The sequence below is a fragment of the Carassius auratus genome, chromosome 20, assembly GCF_003368295.1.
Source record: "Carassius auratus strain Wakin chromosome 20, ASM336829v1, whole genome shotgun sequence".
Classification (NCBI taxonomy): domain Eukaryota; kingdom Metazoa; phylum Chordata; class Actinopteri; order Cypriniformes; family Cyprinidae; genus Carassius; species Carassius auratus.
The window spans coordinates 3,282,903-3,305,477 of NC_039262.1; the positions used below are offsets into that span (position 1 = coordinate 3,282,903).

The 22,575-nt window shown below is 35.8% G+C and overlaps 2 protein-coding genes across 9 annotated transcripts; both read right to left on the reverse strand.

Moving 5' to 3' along the window:
* Window positions 1-14: 14 nt before the first annotated feature.
* Window positions 15-6,316, reverse strand: pycr3 (pyrroline-5-carboxylate reductase 3). 2 transcript variants are annotated; one of them, XM_026290507.1, is made up of 7 exons: window positions 6,020-6,316; window positions 5,833-5,911; window positions 5,454-5,518; window positions 4,397-4,576; window positions 2,823-3,035; window positions 1,742-1,834; window positions 15-623 (listed from the first exon to the last, which is right to left on the reverse strand). In XM_026290507.1, exons 1-7 carry the CDS (start codon window positions 6,071-6,073, stop codon window positions 441-443), a joined length of 867 nt encoding a protein of 288 aa, XP_026146292.1. In that variant the 5' UTR covers window positions 6,074-6,316; the 3' UTR covers window positions 15-440. The 2 variants fall into 2 exon arrangements, with proteins under 2 accessions (XP_026146292.1, XP_026146293.1); XM_026290508.1 differs by having other exon boundaries at window positions 5,833-5,916.
* A 754-nt stretch (window positions 6,317-7,070) lies between these two features.
* LOC113120588 (GDP-L-fucose synthase-like) lies at window positions 7,071-21,789 on the reverse strand. 7 transcript variants are annotated; one of them, XM_026290500.1, is made up of 11 exons: window positions 11,747-11,892; window positions 11,321-11,394; window positions 11,030-11,175; window positions 10,186-10,300; window positions 9,968-10,096; window positions 8,461-8,534; window positions 8,148-8,281; window positions 7,929-8,060; window positions 7,745-7,824; window positions 7,231-7,330; window positions 7,071-7,142 (listed from the first exon to the last, which is right to left on the reverse strand). In XM_026290500.1, the coding sequence occupies exons 3-11, from the start codon at window positions 11,173-11,175 to the stop codon at window positions 7,087-7,089; spliced, it is 966 nt and encodes a 321-aa protein (XP_026146285.1). In that variant the 5' UTR covers window positions 11,321-11,394; window positions 11,747-11,892; the 3' UTR covers window positions 7,071-7,086. The 7 variants fall into 7 exon arrangements, with proteins under 7 accessions (XP_026146285.1, XP_026146286.1, XP_026146280.1 ...); XM_026290501.1 differs by lacking the exons at window positions 11,321-11,394; window positions 11,747-11,892 and adding an exon at window positions 21,637-21,789; XM_026290495.1 differs by lacking the exons at window positions 11,321-11,394; window positions 11,747-11,892 and adding an exon at window positions 20,879-21,600.
* Between the last annotated feature and the right edge of the window lie 786 nt (window positions 21,790-22,575).

A 22,575-nucleotide genomic window follows, 5' to 3' on the forward strand; every position in this document is an offset into this window, starting at 1 on the left:
AAAAACAAAGTGAATTCATTAGAGATTAATTTATTAAACATTTAATATGCTTTTTTCACATCCTTTAAATCTGTGTGGACAAAATAAACACAGTTCATGTGCAGAAAATAAAGTGAATACATCTAGCACATTCTTATCATGTAAAAAGGTCACCATTTAAGAGTTGCATCAGTTTCTGAATCCCAGTGGTTTTTCAAGTACTGTAAAAATCACACAGACATGTAATAGCTAACATGGATTTCATTGTCTGTATGTATATAGTTCCCTTAGAATACGCAAGAAATCATCATTCATTTGTACTTTAAGAGCATCTTTCAAACAGTTATAATTACAATCAGAAACACTGAGTACTGGATATGCTTGGAGCATAAAGTAAGACTTTAAGGTGTTAAGTGAATAGTCCCTCAAGTATCATAAAGTCTCTAAATGTGATTTAAACTCTACTTCTTTCCGAGTTCTCTGGCTCTTTCCGTCGCCGCCTCTACGGCTCCCATCGTAGCGGCTCTGAAGCCTCCCTTCTCCAGCGCGTGGATCCCGTGAATCGTGGTTCCTCCCGGTGTGCAAACCTCGGCCTTCAGCTCCGCGGGGAACTTCCCGGAATCACGCAGTAACACGCCAGCGCCCTGAAACACACCGGACATGGCAGATTTAAGGATATTCTATCAAACTGCAGTTATAGTTGATTATGAGTTATAATGGTAAGCTTTGGTAATCAGCCAGTTTTGTAAAAAGTTATCAAACATTATTGCTTTATTTTCTCTTGAATTTATGGGAACCAGTATTTGGAATGAAACTAGCTAGTTCCTAATAGTGACGGGGTTAATTTTATGCCTATATGACACTGTTAAAATTCTATTAATCTTTATTACAACAAAATAACAAAAACACAAAAATCTGGGTTTTAAACTGTTGAAATGGTGACAATCATTTGGCTGCACAATCACAAACTAAAACCTAAATCAACGATTAAACACAAGCCAGTTGAAAATCAATTAAAATGTGTTGGTTGCGATGCTAAACAATCATGATTCAGTCTTTCATTTAAAAATTGAAAGAGCAGAGAAAAAGCATTATTTTGTTTATTAGAAGATATTTATTTTATTTGTGTTATTTGACTTGGGGCTAATTAAAAAAATTCTATTTAGTTTTGTTATTTAAATTATATAAAAATATTGTCATTAAGCAGACACTTTTATCCAAATCGAAACCAACAAAAGAGCAATGATGTGCAAGTGCTGTATTAGTATATTATTATAGAGTTATATTTCATTTTCACAAAGAAACTTGCAGGATTTTGTCCAAACAGCAATAAAAGGACACATTTAATTTAGAATTTGTCTTAAATTTCCAAAATAAAAATTTGTAAATTGAATCATGAGTTGAGTGAATCATTGCATCCTTAATCATGAAAAAAAAAATCTGGGTTTTAAACAGGTAACAACATTTTGGTAACAAAAATTTTAAAATAAATGAATAAACACTGTAGACATAGTAACAAAACATTTGCTTGCTAAAATTTATATGAAAACTATATAAACTTAATATTTAAAAAAAAATCTCATCATGATGCATGGTCAAGCTATGGCTGCCAATCAATATTTGACCAATTTACAAAAAAAGTGCAAAACAAATGTGGTTTTAAACTGCCGACATGCATTGCAACAAAAGTTTTGGTTGCAAAAAACTAAATAATTTAAAGTGTAATTTGTCATGTCTTCTTGTTTCGTGAGCAAACACTTACCAGTATTGTCTGTGCTGCGATGCGTCGAGCCAGAGCGCTGGGCATCCCCATTTTAACAGCACCGTCCGCCAGTGCCTCCGCAAACACATACACCTGCATTAAACAATACTACAGTCATGTATAGTAAATACTATAGTGTTTTTGAACCATGCTATAGTTAGTACTTGAATTAATTTGTTGTGGTAATTCTATAGTTGCTGTGGTAATAGAACAATATAAACAAATATAAACAATATATACTTAAGAGTTACAACTACAGGTATATTATACTACAATAGAGTACAGTTTACTGTACTAAAAACTAAAGTATACTGCAGTATTTATTACAGTTTATCAGTTCAATATAATTTATGCTACAGTATGCTGTACACACACATATAGTTTTGCACCAACTTTTTTGGAATTGTATCATTTCTTTTTTTTGTTTTTTGCATTATGTAACATTATTACTCCGTAGTTCTGTACTGTTAGATTTTATTTAAATGTTTTTATTTATTCATTAATTTAGATTTATTTAGTTGACTAATGAATTTATTTACAGTTTTCATCTTAATTTTTCCAGACCTTAGTTTGAAAACCTCCGCTCATGGACAGTAATTTTCTATACTTCATTCATGTAAGTGGTGTGTAATTTGTATAGAAACTGTTGCCTTGTTCAAATAACCACACTTGTGTTTTTGGCCATTTGAGAGTGCGACAGGAAGTAAGCACGCAAGACTGTCCCAAACGCAGTGCTCTAAATGCACACTAAATCCACATTAAGAAACACTATTCGAGGCTTAGTGTATCCCATCATGCATCATGTTCTAGAAATAAATCGTAAGATTTTTTGCCGAGATCTCACAAGCTTTACATTGTCATGTTATAGGGACTAATGAACAGATATTTAGAAGTTGATTTTAAAATGCCAACAATTAAAAATAAAAATAAAGCTAAGTAAACTCGTGTGTACAATCCAGTAATGAAAAGTTCGACACAAACCTGTGGTCTTCAGCATCACGTGAATACAGGAAATATGTAATATATGTCGTCAGGTGCAAAGACCGCAAGTGTGGGTATTTGGACAAGGCAAGTCACTCACGAATGCGACGCCGCTGCCACTCAAGCCCACGTGGGCGTCGATCCAGTGTTCAGGCCCCGCCTCCACCAACCCACAGGGGCCAAGCAGGGCCTTCAGCAGAGTCTCATCCATCTGTCCAGCACATGAGCCGCAGGCGAGGAGCAGCGCCCCCTCCAGGAGCATGCAGGGAAGATTCGGCATTATACGAATCACACGCGTCCCAGCAGGCAACAGCTAAGAAAAAAGACAGTAATGGAATCTGATGTTTGACATAAAATACAAAAACAGAATTTTTTTATGATAAAATATATATATATAGGGCTTTTATGCCTTTAATAGACAGGACAGTAGAGAGCTGACAGGAAAGCACTCCAACCTTGAGATGGGAATCGAACTCTAGGTTAGCCCGGAAAAAATTCTCCCATAATTTTGCTCATTATTATATAGTTTTAGACTCATGTAAGATAAAGAATGTTTAAAAAAATACGTATTATTGTTACTTTTTTAGGGGGAATTAATCAAATAATAACATTCCAGAAACGTTCTTTTATTTTTATTTGTCTTTTTTTTTTGCAACCATAAAGTAACGTTTTCAGAATGCTGCAGGATGATTATTTTTAAATAAATAAATTCCAAAAAATTACTTGGAACATACCAAAATTGTTAAACTAACCTGCAGATATAACGATATGTTTTACGGCCTGTAAACTCTGAAAATAGTTGAATATAGCACTTAATAAAATATAGAATTTAGATCAAAAACGTGTTATAATGTTCAGGTATGTCAAACTTTATCGCTAAAATATTAAGCCTGGGTTACGAGTAGCTTGAAAATCGCATGATTCATAAACTCACGGATTTGTTTTCGTCGTCATAAACTGCGCGCCTCTGATCTGCGCGAGCTTCTCAAGCACGCGCTTTCTACTGTCTTCCACAGAAAGCCGCGCACTCGAGATATTTAAAAAATAACGGTCATGTCGTTTCACTGGCTGACAGTTTAACATTTGTTTATCGATCTCTTTATTGAATAATTGCTTATAATGAATATATCTGAAAGCAAATATAATATCGGAGAGATCGCATCCATGTTCAGCAAACATAATCGAGAAGTTTTTGTTTACAGACTGAAACAAGGTAAGAAATGAATCCACTGAGGAATATTTACTTTAAACCAAATAACGATTTAATATTATTATTTTATTAATGTCTATGAATAAATTCCACATTTTAAAAACCTGTCACTGTTATCTGATGCTGAAGAAAAATGTCAACTCTGGGTAAAAAAAAAAAAAAGAAAGAAAGAAAATCTTATTCTGGCGAATCTTCCATATGATGGTTGATGTGTTCATCATTATATATTAATTTAACTATAAATAAAAACAAAACAGAGTTGTTACAAGCCTGTATAATACAGTTTATATCTATAATATCTAAGAAACAATTAATGATAGGGGAACTTAAGTGTTAATGTTAGGAGAATGTTAGAATAAGATTCTACAAACCAAACAACAACAACAACAAAAACCTTACTTGGTAAAAGCAAACTTTCTGGGAATGTTCTGGGAAATCAGGATTGTTATCTAGTTAACACACACCCCCTCAAGTGTTTCTAGAGTGATTCCGGCTGCCATGGAAACGATGATGTGTTCCTGAGTGACATTCCCGGAGATTCCATTCAGCACCTTCGGGATGAGGTGAGGTTTGACGGCCAGGAAGACCAACCGAGAGCGATCGACAACCTCGTCATTGGAGTGAGTGACACAAACACCTCTCTCCTGTCGAAACATTCACACAAACCAGTCACGAGTTCATCCACTCCGGGAATAAAGGAGAAACACCATCACAACAAAAGCATTACATTACTACAACATTACTGTTTTAAACGCACTCACAACAGACACGGAAGAGAAGACAATGCTGAATAAAGTCGTTGTTTTTGTTATTTTTGGACCAAAATGTATTTTCAATGCTTCAACAAATTCTAACTGACCCTCTGATGTCACGTGGACTACTTTGATGATGTTTTTCTTACCTTTCTGGAAATGGACAGTAGATCGTACACACAGCTTCAATGGAGGGACTGAGAGCTCTCGGACTAAATCTAAAATATCTTAAACTGTGTCCCGAAGATAAACGGAGGTCATTGGCTGAACTAACCCTTTAAGAAGCAGGTGAATTCCATTAAGATACATTAGGGCCACAATTTGACATCACCCCAAAATCAAGAGAAAAAGAGCTCGTTACTTGGTTTCTTTCTGTACTCCAGCAATGGAAACCAACCCATTTGGACCCAATGAATTATTTGATCATAATTTTTGATTTAACACCATTTTTAAATTGTTAATTTCTATATCTTATTATCACGTTAATGCAATGTAAAATAATGTGCATTTTTAGGTATCCTTAAAATTCAATTTTTACTTATTTTATTTTAAATATACAATATTATAATAATATATAATAATATAACAATAATCGATTACTATAAAAATCTTCACATATGCATGTGTGTGTGTGTGTGTGTATATATATATATATATATATATATATATATACACACACACACACACACACACACACACACACACATTACATTTCTTGACTTTTTATGGAACTGCAGAGTTCAGTTTTTAATAAAGTCACATGTCGTACCTGAAAGCGAGGAAGGTTGTTCATGGATGGAGCGCTAGTAATTATATTACTGGGTGGAACCTTCCCTATAACACAAAAACAGTACAACACGTCAGTAAAAAGCACATAAAATAATTTTATTATTACTGTAATTAACATGCCTCCATTTGGTTTAATAAAGTTAACTCTTCAAGATTAATTCACACTGCTTCTAGTACCTGCATATTTAGTTTGTCTTGTGTTATTTCTTTCCATAATACAATATTTTATGCAACAAAAACACACAAACTACATATTATATATATATTTAGATATTTATCTGTGTTGCTGACAGGATCTTGACTGTTGCCAGAATTCACTCTGACGTCATCCACAGTTAAAGTGACGTAATCTGACGCACCTGATGCGATGATGCCCTGCGCTATTCCAAACGCCATGTTTCCCGCTCCGATGAACCCGATCTTCAGCTGAGACACATCCTGAACTCAAAGCAAACAAGACTTCACGTTAATAGAGATGTTATGTGATGCTGCTGACATCTGTTCAGCGAACAGTGTACAATCACAGAGTAAACAGCAGTTACTCACAGACTGAAGCGCTGGAGACTCGCTAGCTTTGACTGAACTCTCTGATAGATTCATCCTTCGTTTAATACAGATCCAGCAGCTCCTTATTAATCAGATCAAGTTCTGTCTTTAACTGTCTATGATAAAAACTGTCACATGGAGAACGTGTTCTTCTTTATATACATATACGAACCCTCAAGCAGAAACACTGACACCTGCTGGACTGGAGCCATGGATTCCTAAACATTTGAACACACTTAATTTATGTTTCTCATAGAATAAAACTGTTAGCTGTTAACTGTAAGCTATAGCTTAACTAAGATAAACTTAGTTTTCTAGACACACAGTCCTAATATATTTTATTTTTTATTTTTTTTTACAGTGGTGAAATGATAAAATAATGTTAACTTTATAATGTTACTAATGTAATGTTAAAGCAAATGCAGATTTGTTGATTATGTTCCAGTAAGTTTTCACTACAATCATTCCCATACTTACATATGTGTAATTGCAGACTTATAATAAAGACTTTACCATTAATTAAAAAAATGTAGAAAATATTAATAAAAAAGAAAAAGTAGTTGACTGGTAATGCAGATGAGGCAGTAAATAAAATGGCTCAATCATATTGAGTAAAATTATTCTGGCTTCAAATTCTGTCAATGAAGATACTGAAATAGCGCCACCAACAGGACTGAACCAATGGATTTTACACAGTACACTGTTTCTTAAAATTGTTGAAATTAAATTCATTTAAAAATCAGATTTTGTTATAGTAGCCTAATGTTTAAAATTTAAAGTTAAGCTTCTCACCTCAAAGTCCAAAGGTGTCAAAAAAGTAGATACAGTTATTTAAAACAATTTATTATAGAGCTTAAAATAGACATAACATGATTTGGAAACCGCATAATATTACAAAAGTTTTGCAAAAAGAAGAGGACATTTTTTGTTAACAAAATGTTTTATTAAAACCTGAAATGAGAGCTAAATAATAGTACGCTTTTGAACATTACAGAATATTTAAACATTTGATAAAAAATGTATTAAAATATCAGACTCCCCACACAGCCAATCAGATGTGTAGATCTTTATTTACGGGCGGAGTCATAATTGGCTGCAAACCAATCACAAGTCTCCTGGATGGCTGGAAAAAAAATAAAAGCATCTATTAAGATTCTTCTTTTTATTAATATTGGCAAAAACATAAATGCTGATTCTCTCTTGCTGATCACCTTGTTTGAACGGCGTGAACTTGAAGTCTGGAAGGTATTTGCGTAGTTTGGCGTTACTGGCGGTTTTCTTGATCTGACCGTCTGATTTACTAGTGTCATACTGAGAGCGCTTGGTTAAGGTTCAGCTGTAAGAGCTTTATCAGGCATATAACATGCAAGATGCAAATTTAATAGACTAATTAAAGATACTCTTCCTTTAGAAATACAGTGATATAAAAAAAACCCACCCGTGCATCGTTTTTGATTTTTAAAAGTGCAGTACGTGCTCATGTTTTTTCAATGAATCCTTTTGGAAAATCGGTCAGTTTTGATATTGTGAGCATCATAAATAAATAAATGTATGGGAAACACATCCCACAGTCCAACTTCAGTCTACTCATCAACTTAACTTTAACTGTGTTTGTAGACGGCGCCATAACCAGACAGTTTAACAAACACAAGACTGGAAGTTAACTTAGGGGCAGGTTCGTGCGCGCCAGATGAACCTCCAGACAGTTTGTGTGTGAAAGGATACAATAACGTCCCCTTCGAACCCGAATCCTTCAACCACAGCATCCACAGCCTCCTTTACAGTCAACTCATCCTCCTCCCCGACTAGACAAAGAAACCAAGAAGAAGAGAAACATGATCAACCAATGAGCTCTGAGTCTCCCCAAGCTGTGATGAAACACGTGTGATATCAAAGACGTCTGGAGAACCTGAGAGAATGATGGGCTCCACCTCGTCGTACTCCCTCAGAACCCACAGAAACAGACGAGCCAGATCCAGAGAATAGATGAACTGACGCAGAGCACGACCCGAACCCCAGACCTGCAGAGGTTTACCTTCCTCTACAACACACACACACACACACATCATTAACCCTGTGAACACGTGAGACGCTCTGAATGTGACTGTGAGAGTTAAACATGTCTCACTCTTGGCCAGGTACGTCTTGTGGATCAGTCCCGGCATCACGTGACCGTCCTCAATGTTGTAGTTATCATGGGGTCCGAACATGTTGGTGGGGATCACGGCTGTGTATTTCAAACCGTACTGCTGAAATAACGCCCTAACAGACACACACCTCGTGAAATAACATGACATACCCAAATGGTTCTAAAAAAGTAACATCTTTTAACCCTAAGCACAATTTTATAATAGAAATGCAATCTGGACATGTTTTCATGAAATAGAACCAAGAACAGCTCATGATCGGTGAACTTTGACACCAAGAGAGCAGAAACTGACCTGTTGTGGATGTCAATCATGCGTTTGGCGTAGGCATAACCATAATTAGACTCATGGGGGACACCGTTGTGCATCTGACACACAGAAAGACACAAAGAATTTTACACAATTCATGCAAATATGCTCTTGAAACCAATCAGACATCCACTTCATCTTCAATCTCTCATATCACGCATTTTAAATCACCTGATCCGTGAGATCTAATTTTTGATGATCAGTTTTTCTGTTATTCAGGAATGATTGTATCCAAGGCTTGACATTGACTACTTTGCTCACAAGCCACTGTGACTAGTGGTTTTCCAAAGTTAACATCCACTTAACATTTACATTAGCATTAGCAATAACAATTACGTTTTATATTATTAAAGGTGTCCTATTATGCTCTTTTACAAAGTCTTGATAATGTTTTGGGGGTGTAATAGAACAGGCTTTCATATTAGGTTGTTTGAAAAACATATTATTCTGACCTTTGGCTTATAACTTAAAATCTCAAAATACATCCTTTGAAACCCATTTTAAAATCAAACATTGCATTACCATGGAAATGGTAGATCAAAATCATGCTACAAAATGTTTTCAGTCATGAATTATAAAAATGTAGGGTTTGGATCATGCACTAAGCATTTGAGCTATCCACTGGTACATATTTAAAACTGCGTGTTTGCGGTGTACTAGAAATATGAGTCGATTTTCGCACTGGTCTGAACAAAAACAGCAGTCATGCTTATTGAAAATGCACATTTAGTTTCTGCCAGTAGGTGCTACGTTCAGAACAGCAGAAATAATGCGTTTTTGGAGAGAAGATATTTCTTGTATCGATTAAAGCTGCGGTAGGGAACTTTTGACGCTCTAGCGGTTAATAAACAGAACTGCTTGCGTCTTGCGGAAGAACATCGTAGCCGGAACTACTTCTCTCTGTTTATGTCTATGAAGAATCACAAAGGTACTGGGTTACTCCGCCGCGGTACCCCCGAAGCAATCTAAAATAGTCTGAATATAAACACTTATTATAGGTGCACCCTAGTGATTCAGGACAAGCTAAAAACACGGTCTGGAAAATGGATTCATGGTGTACTCGCTTATTATGTTCATTTTTCTACATTTTGAACACAAACAAAGTTACGGACCGCAAGCTCTGATTGGTTGTTTTTTACCGGGAGCGCATGACTTTCTGCAAATGGCAATAGGACACTGGGAGGAGCCAGAGGAGCTTGATTTTTACACAGATTATCTGTCTCATATTCTACTGTCAGGACATAATGACAGGTTTAACAAATATGTAAAAAATATATTCTTACAAAAGTTCCCTACAGCACCTTTAAGGCATTTAAGACTTTTTATGGGCTGTTATATACCCCTACTATTTCCCCGCATTTGGTGGGTTTGGCAGGTTTTAATTTCAAGCCCTTGTATCTATCCTACTGCCTCATAATCTCACTATATACTAGTCCCTATTTAAAGGAACATCAAGCACATATACAAAAATGCCAGTGTGTGAGCACTTTACCATGGTCTCATCTAGAGGGTAAGTGGTGTTATCTGGAAAAACACAAGTAGACAGGCAGGAAATGACCTTCACCACCCCGAACTCCTGAGACGTTTGCAGCACATTGTCATTGATGTGTAAATTATTCCTCTGAAAACAACAAACAAACACAGCTAATGTAGAGTTTAATCATTCAACAGTGATATTTACAACCTTATGAGACTCATGTTAATAATTACCCAGAAGTCCAGGTTCTGTCTCATGTTTTTATAGAGTCCTCCAACCATCGCGGCCAAATGAATGACGTGCGTTGGACGATGTTTCTCAAAGACTGCTCTCGTCTCTTCAGCGCTCCTGAAGCAGCACGTTTGTGGTAAATATATATGTTTTTTAAATACAGAGATAGTATTTTATTAGCGCATTTTGGTTGATATTCATGGTGTCCCAAAATAGCACAGTTGAGTACACTCAGATGATCTTAAGTTATTCTTAAAAAGTACAACAGAATCATTTTACGTACAAAACAGAGCACTTGAAGTAAAGTAAATTCCATTTAACAGGAATGTTTTTAAACACTAGTGAACCAATATAATAGAAGCATTAAAAAATGAAAAACGTTAGATAAAGGCCAATTCACACCACACAGTTAAACGCCAACAAACAACTTGGCTCACGTTGGTTGTTGGATTTAGAATTGTACTTTTATTAATGTTTTTGCATGTCATTCTTTGCCTGAAAAGATGGCGAATAAAGGAAAGAGGTCATAGGTGACACACGCTCTAAGTGAAATATGTGCATATGGTTCGTGGCTACGTCATGAGTTTGTTGGAAATTCATTTTACACTTCTCAGACTTTCCACGACTTAATTAAACACATAATAAGCATGTTCAGTCCAACCAATGCCAACAAACCCTAATGGGGTAAACACACCGGTTCATAAAACACCAACACACTAGTTTGCCGGTGTTTGTTGGCGTTCGTCTGTGCAGTGTGAATTGGCCTTAATCCTGAGAAACACAGATTCAGTCAAGTGAAAACCATTATATATGCAATTATGTGATAGTTTAATGATCGTTTCTTACACAAGATTGGCATCTTTGGATGACAGGAATATCCATTCTTCTCCTTCTCTCCGTTCGCCCTCGTTCACCACCCGTTCTATCGCTCGCCCCACCAGCCCACTGCCGCCCGTCACCAACACACGCATCGGCCCGACTGACCCATCCATCTGAGTAAATGTAAATAATCAAGTATTTATCAGTATATGGTGATTTATTTCTAGTTGTAATGGTATTGATGCATCAGATTTCACTTGGTAGTAGCACAGAAAGGCTTTGTACAGTATATATGATCTCAGAAACAGCTACTAGTACCAGCTTTTCTTTCTCTTCCTTCCTTCAGCTCACAATGTGAAACTGATAACAAACAGTTTAACCACGGACACGTCCTGTCAATATAAGAACACCTCATCTCTAAATTGCCAGCTTGTGCAATATGACCAAAAAACACAACAAATAACGACCCAAAAAACGGCAAATATGCAGACAAACACATACTGGATTCATACACTGTCTTCTTCATCAATCGAAGCATGAGAAAAGTCAGACAAGGCCATCATGCATAAAACAAAATCACAGTGCAGACTTACAGTAACACTCAATGAATTAACTTTATGAACTACTTTTGAGCTCGAATTAAGTTTAAAAGATCATTTTCATTGGTTCTGAATCGAGGAAATGATCACATCCGATCGTGTGTTAGTTTGGTAAATCTGTTTTAGAAATTGACAAAACCTTTACCTCCTCTCTGGTGTTTCTTTAGTGCAATAAGGAGTTTCCTTTTTTTCGCTCTCGAGTTCTGTACAAAAGGGAAAAACAGCAGTACTAAATCGAGGACCTCCACTTCCTGCCTTGTCAGGAAGTCATTTGACAAACGGCTGACGTCAAGATTACATGTGAATATACAGAACAACACAAGACCTCTTCCATAACATTTTATAGGTTGTCATAAGAAGGGGCTGGAAAGCACTAGATTCAAAATGCTTAACTCGTATATTGTAAGAGATGTCTTTATCAGTGAACTGTGTTTACACAAGACTTTGTGGTTTCAGTTTTGGTTTTCTAAGCAGAACAAATTAAAGTTCTTTACTTGCAAGATTAGATTAGTTGATGATTAAAGTTTATGATCCAGTCTGTTTTTATTTTATATTTTATTTTAAGCTTCTTATTTCAACATATGGAATAAAAAATACAATCATAATATATTTTTTAAAAATGTGGGTTAATTTAATTTAAGCTTATTTTATTAGAGTTTTCCCTTATGCAAATCGGTGCATTTATAAAAAAAATAAAAAAATCTGTAAGAACAGTAAGATTTTTTTTATGTATTTTGAATAATTATCTTGTGCTCACCAAGTATTTATTTAATCCAAAGTACAGCAAAATCTGTAATATTGTGAAATATTTTTACTATTTAAAATAACTGTTTTCGATTTGAATATATTTATAAATGTAATTTATTTCTGTGATTTCAAAGCTGAATTTTTAACATAATTACTCCCGTCTTATGGTCTTCAGAAATCATTTAAATATTCTGATTTGCTGCTCAAAAAACATTATTATTATTAAGTTGTTGTTGTTGAAAACAGCAAAGTATAATTTTCAGGTTTCTTTGATGGATAGAAAGTTCAGAAGAACAGCATTTATCTGAAACATATTTTTTTTTTGTAACATTATAAATGCCTTTATAATCCTAACTTTTGGTCAGTTTAAAGCATTCTTGCTAAATAAAAGTATACATTTTTATAATTTCCCAAAATAAATGTATACTGACTTATATAAAAATATACTGGTCTATATACTTAGAAAGTGATATCAACTGACTTTTTGACCCAATAATGGTATAAACGGTTAGCTCTATATAAAGCGTTAACATAGATTAGCAAATTAGAAGCTGATTTGAGTAGATGATATCATATCAAGTCATTTTTTAAAATCTATACAGTGTTTAAAGGGGTCATATGACGTTGTTTTGTGTATTATGAAATGCATTTATGCAGTTTAAGGTTCAAAAAATAGTATTTTCCACATATACATTATTGTTTTTGTTTATTACTATGGCCCGTCTTTCTGAAATGTGTGGATCTTTACAAAGCTCATCGCTCTGAAAAGCGAGGTGTGCTCTGATTGGATAGGGAGCCAGTGCAGTGTTGACAGGACCGGACTAATATGGTCATACTTCCTGGTTCTAGTAAGAACTCTTGGAGTTAGTTTACTAGTTTACTGCAGAAACAACACCCAATAAAGCATTACATTAATCTAACCTGGAGGTCATGATGAATGCATGAAGGAATGTTTCTGCATTTGACATTGAGAGCATAGGTCGTAATTGAGATTTATTTTTTAAATGGAAAAATTAGGTTTTACAAATGCTAGAAGCATGGCTTTCTAAGTAAATATTGTTATCAAGTAACACACTCTCTTTACCTAAATTCATTACTTCAAACTTATGTGCCTCTAGAAGCTTGTGTTCTGCAAGTGAACATTTCTTTAAATTGTTTATCCAAAAGAGGCACAAAATCAATTTAAGGGGGAGTTCACCCAACAATAAAAATTACCACCCCGGTTTACTCACCCCTCAAGCCATCCTCAGTGTATATGCCTTTCTTCTTTCAGATTAATATACAATCAGAGTTAAAATATCTTGGCTCTTCCAAGCTTTATAATGGCAGAGAATGGAGGTTGAGATTTTTAAAACCAAATAAAGTGCAGCCATCCATCATAAAAAGTGCTCCACATGACTCCAGGAGGTTAATAAAGGCCTTATGGAGCGAAGCAATGCATTTGTGTAAGAAAAATATCCATATTTGTGTTTTAAATATGGATATTTTTCTTACACAAACATATTGATTCACTTCATAAGGCCCTCGTTAAGGGTTATGAACTTATTTTCTTTTTCTCTGCCATTATAAAGCATGGAAGAGTCAGGGCATTTTAAAATATTACTGTGATTGTATTCATCTGAAAGAAGAAAGTCATACACAACTAGGATGGCTTTTTGGGTGTACTATCCCTTTAAGATTACAGAATATAGAAAATACTGAAAAACGCTCAAATACAAAAAAACATATTTGGTAAAAACGATTCAGCCTCTTTACCAGATCCCATTCATCCAGTGTCCATGTTGTTCCCAAAACTAGTTAACATTGCATTTTATTCTTCTATGAGCCACAAGGCAGAATTCAGGAAATCTAGTGATGGTTTAAAAAAAAAAATAATAATAATAATATTTTTGAATAGCCTGTTTCCGTACTTAAGTCTTAATTTCAATAAATATTAAGCAAAATGTGATTATACCGAACAGAAGCTATAATAATAAATAATTAAAAAAATACATAAATAAAAAATTGCATTATGTGGGGACCCTTAAAACTAAAAAAAATATATACATATAGAAAAAGCACATTAAACATCATTGTTTTAAATACGAGTGTATTGTAAAAACATACAGTAGCTACATGCCATTAGAAAACAAACCCAGAGAATAGCCTGATTGACACACCAGTACAAACTGAAGAAAATGTACATCACACAGTACAAAGCACAGATCAAATGCTTAAAGTCTCATTTTTAACCATTTACACGTCTGTTTATTGCTTTTAATATTCTCAAAGCCAAACCATGTGCAAATTTAGCTTTCAGCTCCACTCCTTAAAACTGAGGTGTACCGAAGAGTCTCGAAAATGTTGTTTTTGTCACAGTTTCCTACATCATACACATATAAACAACCCCGTCAATGCTTTCGTAGTGTTAAAAAATGCAACCAGTCATAGATATAGCTGTTGATTTCGTGAACACAGTGGCCAATCAGAGACGACACATTGAGAAAAACATTAAAGTTGATCTTCAGTGGTGGTGTCCAACGATTTTGTCTTCCTTATATTTAAGGAAGTGTCTGATCAGACTTGGTTTGGTTTTTCCAGCATGGAACGGCGTTCAAACTCTTCACAGCCAATCAGATGTTAGATCTTTATTTACGGGCGGAGTCATAATTGGCGGCAAACCAATCACACGTCTCCTTGACGGCTGAAAAAAAGAAAAGTTTCAATAGATTGTTTTGGGGTCACAATACTATGGGAAACATGGCATAAATGCTGATTCTCTCTTGCTGATCACCTTGTTTGAACGGCGTGAACTTGAAGTCTGGCAGGTATTTGCGTAGTTTGGCGTTATTGGCGGTTTTCTTGATCTGACCGTCTGATTTACTAGTGTCATACTGAGAGCGCTTGGTTAAGGTTCAGCTGTAACTCTGTGAACGAATGCTTTGAGGGTTAGTTCATTCATGGAATACTTTTATATTTGCTTATTGGAGCTCCAACAGCATTCTACAAAATATCTTGTGTTGCACAGAAGAAAGACTCATCAACTGTAAAAATATCTGCAGACACAGTTTGCGTGAGAAAGGATACAATAACGTCCCCTTCGAACCCGAATCCTTCAACCACAGCATCCACAGCCTCCTTTACAGTCAACTCATCCTCCTCCCCGACTAGACAAAGAAACCAAGAAGAAGAGAAACATGATCAACCAATGAGCTCTGAGTCTCCCCAAGCTGTGATGAAACACGTGTGATATCAAAGACGTCTGGAGAACCTGAGAGAATGATGGGCTCCACCTCGTCGTACTCCCTCAGAACCCACAGAAACAGACGAGCCAGATCCAGAGAATAGATGAACTGACGCAGAGCACGACCCGAACCCCAGACTTGCAGAGGTTTACCTTCCTCTACAACACACACACACACATCATTAACCCTGTGAACACGTGAGACGCTCTGAATGTGACTGTGAGAGTTAAACATGTCTCACTCTTGGCCAGGTACGTCTTGTGGATCAGCCCCGGCATCACGTGACCGTCCTCAATGTTGTAGTTATCATGGGGTCCGAACATGTTGGTGGGGATCACGGCTGTGTATTTCAAACCGTACTGCTGAAATAACGCCCTAACAGACAAACACACACAAACAAATCACACCTACTGACCAGCAACAAAGCAGTAACCAGATGGACAAGATCAAGACTGTTTGAACAGGTCGTGTGTTTAATGAGAAACCTAGAAACCTGAACACCCAGTATCTGGCACCAACAGCCCAGCTGTCAAACTACACCCGTGCAGACAAAAGCATGATGACAGAAGTAATCCAGACATGTTCTCATGAAAATCACCCCCCCTCCAAAAAAAAAGAAGAACAGCTCATAATCGGTGAACTTTGACCCCAAGAGAGCAGAAACTGACCTGTTGTGGACGTCAATCATGCGTTTGGCGTAGGCATAACCGTAATTAGACTCATGCGGGGGACCGCTGTGCATCTGACACACAGAAAGAGAGAGACACAAGTTTATTCATGCAAACATGCTCATGAAACCAATCAGACATCCACTAACTTCAATGTGTAATTCATTATAAATGGATCTCAAAGTTTCTGCCATTTTTACAGCTTGGTGTCAATTATATTAAGGAAATTTGAGATGAATGGATTTCTAAAGATCAAGGAACATGACTCATGGTGTGAGCACTTTGAGGGAACATCTGCCATTTAGTGTGTGTGTGTGTGTGTGTGTGTGCTTTACCACAGTCTCATCTATAGGGTAGGTGGTTTTATCTGGAAAAACACACGTAGACAGACAGGAAACGACCTTCACCACGCCGAACTCCTGAGACGTGTGCAGCACGTTATCATTGATGTGCACATTATTCCTCTGAAAACAAGAAGTCCGTGCAATCAATATACAGTGCAGTCATTCAACAGTGATATTTCCAACCTTGCTACTAAATGTTAATAATCACCCAGAAGTCCAGGTTCTGTCTCATGTTTCTGTAGAGTCCTCCAACCATCGCGGCCAAATGAATGACGTGCGTCGGACGATGTCTCTCGAAGGCTGCTCTCGTCTCTTCAGCGCTCCTGAAGCAGCACGTTTAAATATATTTACCATGCATGTGTAAAATATACATTATATATAAAGTGCATGTTATACAATATGTTATGGCATATTTTAAAGGGATAGTTCACCCAAAAATGGGCATCCACGATGTAGCTGACTTTGTTACTTCAGTAGAACACAAACAGAGATTTTTAACCCAAAACATTGCAATCTATCAGTCTTATAATGGCAGTCAATGGGCTCCACGCTTTAATGATTGTGTGTGATGCGTGTTTCTTACACAAGATTGGTCTCTTTGGATGACAGGAATATCCATGTTTCGCCTTCTCTCCCTCCGCCCTCCTCTTTCACCACCCGTTCAATCGCTCGCCCCACCAGCCCACTGCCGCCCGTCACCAACACACGCATCGGCCCGACTGACCCGTCCATCTGACAGAGAGAGAGAGAGATGGGGCTTGATGAACACTTCAGGGGTTAAAATACATATGCAACTACTGCAATAATCAAGCATTCGTCTAAACAGAGCCTCCTTTCTGACATAACGTATATGATCAATGGTGCCAAACTCCTCGAATTTCAACAGCAAAGTAAAAACTAACCACCTAATATGTAAAAAGTTAACATGCAATTATTTGGTGCATTGGTCTTAAACTCAATTCCTAAACCCTGCAGAGCTGTGGCCCTCCAAGAATTGAGTTTGAGACCACTGATTTAGTAAAATCAATAATGTAGTAAAAACTAATTAGAAAATGACATAAAATGTTGGCAAACAAACAAAATATACAAATAAAATAAATGGCATTTTTCAAGTAGGTTTACCAGTAAGTTAGTATTCAATGCTATACATAAATTGATACAGACAGCAGTGTGTATTTTAGGCTGCTGTCACTTTAAGACCCAATCACGGATCCAGTATTCAGATACAAACAATTGATTAACTACGTCAGCAGCTCAGACTTACATGTTAGTCTAAGACTAAGCCTGGTCTGTGAAAACATTATTAACATCTTATTATTAACATAGCTCTTATCCGTACCTCAAGTAGCCTTTAGTTTCAGGTGTTTATTGGTGAAATATCCACTTGGTCCAGAGCTGCTGCTTCTCTGTGTTCTTCAGTAAAGCGTCTGTTTTATACTGACAGAAGAAACCGCTTCAAGAGAATGGACTCAGACCGTTTGCAAACCCGTTTGGCCAGTTTGGTGAAAAAGGACCGACTCAGGCTGAACCAGTTTAGCTTGTTTGGTTGACAGAAATGGAAATCTTTTGAGTTGAAACCTGACTGAAATTATTATAACTGTGACTTACATTTACATGTACTGTATGCATTTAGCAGACGCTTCTATCCAAAGTGTCCTACAGCGGATTCACGCTATACATTTATTTCTTTTTACCAGTATGTCTCAGTGTTTGGCAGAATGATTGCTTTGCAACACAGAAAGCATATTTGGCACAGAAATACTGATTTAAAAATGACACGGGTGTGTTTTTCCTCATGGTTTCAATTCATATGTATTCAGAGAGACCCTGGCTACCATTTTCAAGGTATTTTACTGTAAAGTTTTGGAGAAAACTAAAAGCAATTTCACCCCAAACAGCAAAATGTGTCCTAGTCTCATTTTCCAACACTCATAAATGGGTTCTTTTATAGCTTAGCTCATTCTTTCAATTCATATTCATTTAGAGTAACCCCGACTATCACCGTCTTTATTTAAAAGTCAGTTTGGGAGAAAATTAAATATAAATTCACCCAAGCATCGGGGCGCTTAAGCAATTTTACATCATGTACCATATCCAAACACTCATAAAAGTCTTTCTTTATAGGTTTGCTCGTTTTTCAGTTGACTACTCTACTATAACTGTATTCATTTTCAAGTATTTTGGTGTATAATTTTGGAGAAAATTTAGCAAAATCACTCCAAAAAATGAAGTGCATTCCACCAGTGGCACCATTACCCATTTTCAAACACCCATAAAAATATTATCTTTGTAAGTTTGCTCGTTCTTTCAATAGATTACTGTTCACAGTGATCCTGACTATTACTGTGTTCATTTTCAAATATTTTTACTGTAAAGTTTGCGAGAAAATTATTGGCAAATTCACCACAAGTATTCATCTTCACACTATTACATCACATCCCATTTTCAAACACTTATAAAATTATTTCCTTTACACAGTAGGTTTGCTCATTCTTTCATTGATTCCTGTTCACAGTGACCTTGACTCTTACTGTATTCATTTTACTTTACAGTTTTTGAGAAAACGCAAACTCACTTCAAAAATATTTTTATAGAGTGCACTGTTGCACTTATATCCCATTTTCCAACATAAAGTTTCCGTTTTTGAAATAATTATTGTTCAAACGTACCATGCTAATTACCATATGAAACTGACTCTTATTTTATATATAGTATTGGACAAAATTGCTGGGAAATACTCTACTGACGTCATACACTCAACCTTTTCTTGCATTTTAATTATTAGTCACATTTAATTAAGTTAAAATCTTATTTTTTTTTGCACCAATCACATTCATCTGATAACTATCACACACAGAGCACAATCATCAGACACGCTTTATAAGCATTGGACTTCCTTTCACACACCGCCGAGTATTGTTCTGCACATATCCCTCTCCTAGCGAAAGCTGCGATTCCAAGCCATTCCGTGTTTCTTTTCATAGTCTTGTTTCAGTTTCTAGTTTTTCTAGTTTTCATAGTTTTGTTTCAGTTTCTAGTTTTTCTAGTTTTGTTTCAGTTTCTAGTTTTTCTAGTTTTCGTAGTCTTGTTTTAGTTTCTAGATTTCATAGTCTTATCTTAGTTTCTAGTATTCATAGTTTAGTCTTTTTCTTGCCTTGTTTCTCGTGTTTTGACGCTTTGCTCTGGATTCTGGATTACCCCTCTTGCTTAGCCCTCTGGATACTGTTCGTTCGTTGAAGACCCACGCTTGCCTTAGGAATATTCTTTATCTATATACCTGTTTGCCAGTGTTTGACCCATGCCTGTTATGGACAATAAAAGCTTGCATATAGATTCACACGTCTCATCATCGGCTGCCCCGTTACAGTAAGACAGTTGACAACACAAAGTAAAAAAATAAGTAAAATAGTATCGGTGCAGTTGTTTGAAAATGATCACTTTTATTTAAATGTACTTAACTTTATCGTATTCTATGTACTTTTATATATATATTATACATTTATTTTTTATTTGCCTTATTTCAGAAAACTACTTTGTGCATCTTAAGGATTTACAGCACTTTGTCTACTGTGGCTTCAACACCTGTGAACATTTTCTCATATAAGGATTTTTTTTTAATTGCATATTTGCAACAAATTACATATATTTGCATTTTTATCTGTGAAATAACACCGCTTATTTCTGTATTACAGTCTTAATACTTCCATTAGGTTGTATTGCAGTTGATCAATCAATAGCCTACTGTTATTTTAAGGTGTCATTGAATATTTGTAAGGTGGCATAATTATTATTATCATGTAATTATTATAGGAGTAAGCTGCAGCAGAGGCTGTGTAAGAATGACACCGATGTGTTCTGCGGAGGCATGAGGACTATAATCGGTTACAAGCTTTCTGTACAATAAAACAACAAATAAATAAACAAATAAAAATAAAGGAAATGGTAGAATGCACTTAGTTTTTCGGGGAGTTTTTTGAGTGAATTTGCAATTTTCAAAAAATATGTATCACACACACATACATAGGCTACAAAAAAAATGAATTAAAAACATTAATAAACGATTTATAATAATGTACAATACATACATTTATGTACAAAAACAACGTATTTAAAAACAAAAAAATGACTTAAAGTTAAAATAAGCAAAAGTATAAAGAAACCGTTAAGTACACGATTGCACAACTTAAGAAAGTGCAGTTAAACACATTCCCTGGGGACACATGCTTCTCACTCGGAAACGCCCAGTGAATTTCCGTTCAAAACAAAACCATAGAAATAAGTTTTGGAAACGTACCGTGATCGTGTAGATCCACAGTACTGACAAAGATTTTATCATCGTACAATAGCACAATCTCTCTACAAGTTTGTATGATCTCAGTAAAAGCAGCTCTTCTTACTTTTCCTCGCACTGAAAACAGACTGAACATGTAACTCCAGTTTAACAGCTGACACACCCTGTAAATCAACACCCGAAAACATCACCGATGGCTATCAACTCATGCATTTATGCCAAAAATTAAAAAAAAAACACTAGGCGGGATTTATACATAACATTCCTTATAGTTATTTATTTGCATATCAATCGCGCAGACTATAGTGTTACTAGCTACTTCACCCAAAAATTCGCTTAATAATAATAATTCGCTGGCGCTGTTGTTGTTGTTACAATTCTTTATGCGCTTTCTTCTTTATTCGCACCATAAAACTGAGATGTTTTAAACGCAGAATGATCACAGCACGTGACACATGCATCTGGAGCTACACAAATGGGGTTGGAGAAAGTGAAACCAAAATTTAATGTATAATCCAAAGAAAATCCCGTTGGTTTCGAAGCGTTATTGACTCGCCCAGATAAAGATGAAAACACCACATGAAATATAACGCATTGAAATCTAGTACAAAGACTGAAGTTGTTATAAACGCGTAAAGCACAAGATTAAATATTTTGTGCAAACAACAGCAAATAGTGGGATCTAAGCGGAGCGATCTGTCACAGTAGATGAATACTTGTGTTTTAGCTTTTATTAGTATTTGAAGAATCCAGTAAGTTACCTGTTCTCCGTTGTGTGGTCTCGAGCTTGTTGCTTCCTCTCGCGAGCTCTGTGGAAACAAGAACTACTTTTCCTTAAGGATCACAATGCTCTCAGCTGAATGGTTAAAGGATACACACGCCTATATTCAGGTGTCTTTGCATATATAGATCCACCTGGAGGGCAAAGGAAGGAACATCCGGGTAATATTTCACCTCGAAGTTAGAATACAAAACATGTAGCCTACAGTAAAATAATCTCTACAGCACATATTTGAATTACGGTTAAGTCCAGTAAAAACAAATACTAGCATTATGCAATTTAAAGTTCGCATTTTTAACTGTCTGGAAAGAGAATACACATTTTGCATTTCTTTTTCTGTAGGTTTTGTAAATCTGCAATCAAATCGAGCCCTGAACACAATCCTCCATACAACTTATATGCATTATTTCTTCCATCATTTAGTAGGCTATATGATTAAAAGCCTTGTTTTCCTTGTGTGGCCTAACTATAATTATTATTATTTTTTTTTAATTGACATAGAATCAGGAAGAATGCATTACAAATCAGTAGAATTAACGTAATTCATCTTGGCACTACAGAGACGGCACAGAAGAACACAAAAGTAGCATTTAGATATGTTTACAGACTGTTTGACGAGGCGTAGGAGGTGGCATGAATGCAGTTAAATCCTTTGTGATAATGCTATGAGATTAATGCTTTGAATAAATGAAATAAAATATTAAATTATTTAAATAAAAACTAAAACCGCCAGTAGGTGGCGGCAAAACACAGTCTGTCACTGAATCATTCATTCAACTGATTTGTTCAAACAGCCGATCATGGACTTATTCATTCATAAAAAAACAAAAAACAAATGTGGCTCAGCTGTGATTTCTTGAGGAAGAGAGCAAAACAGTGTTGCAACATCGCTAAAATAACTGTAAGAAGCTGTTTTACT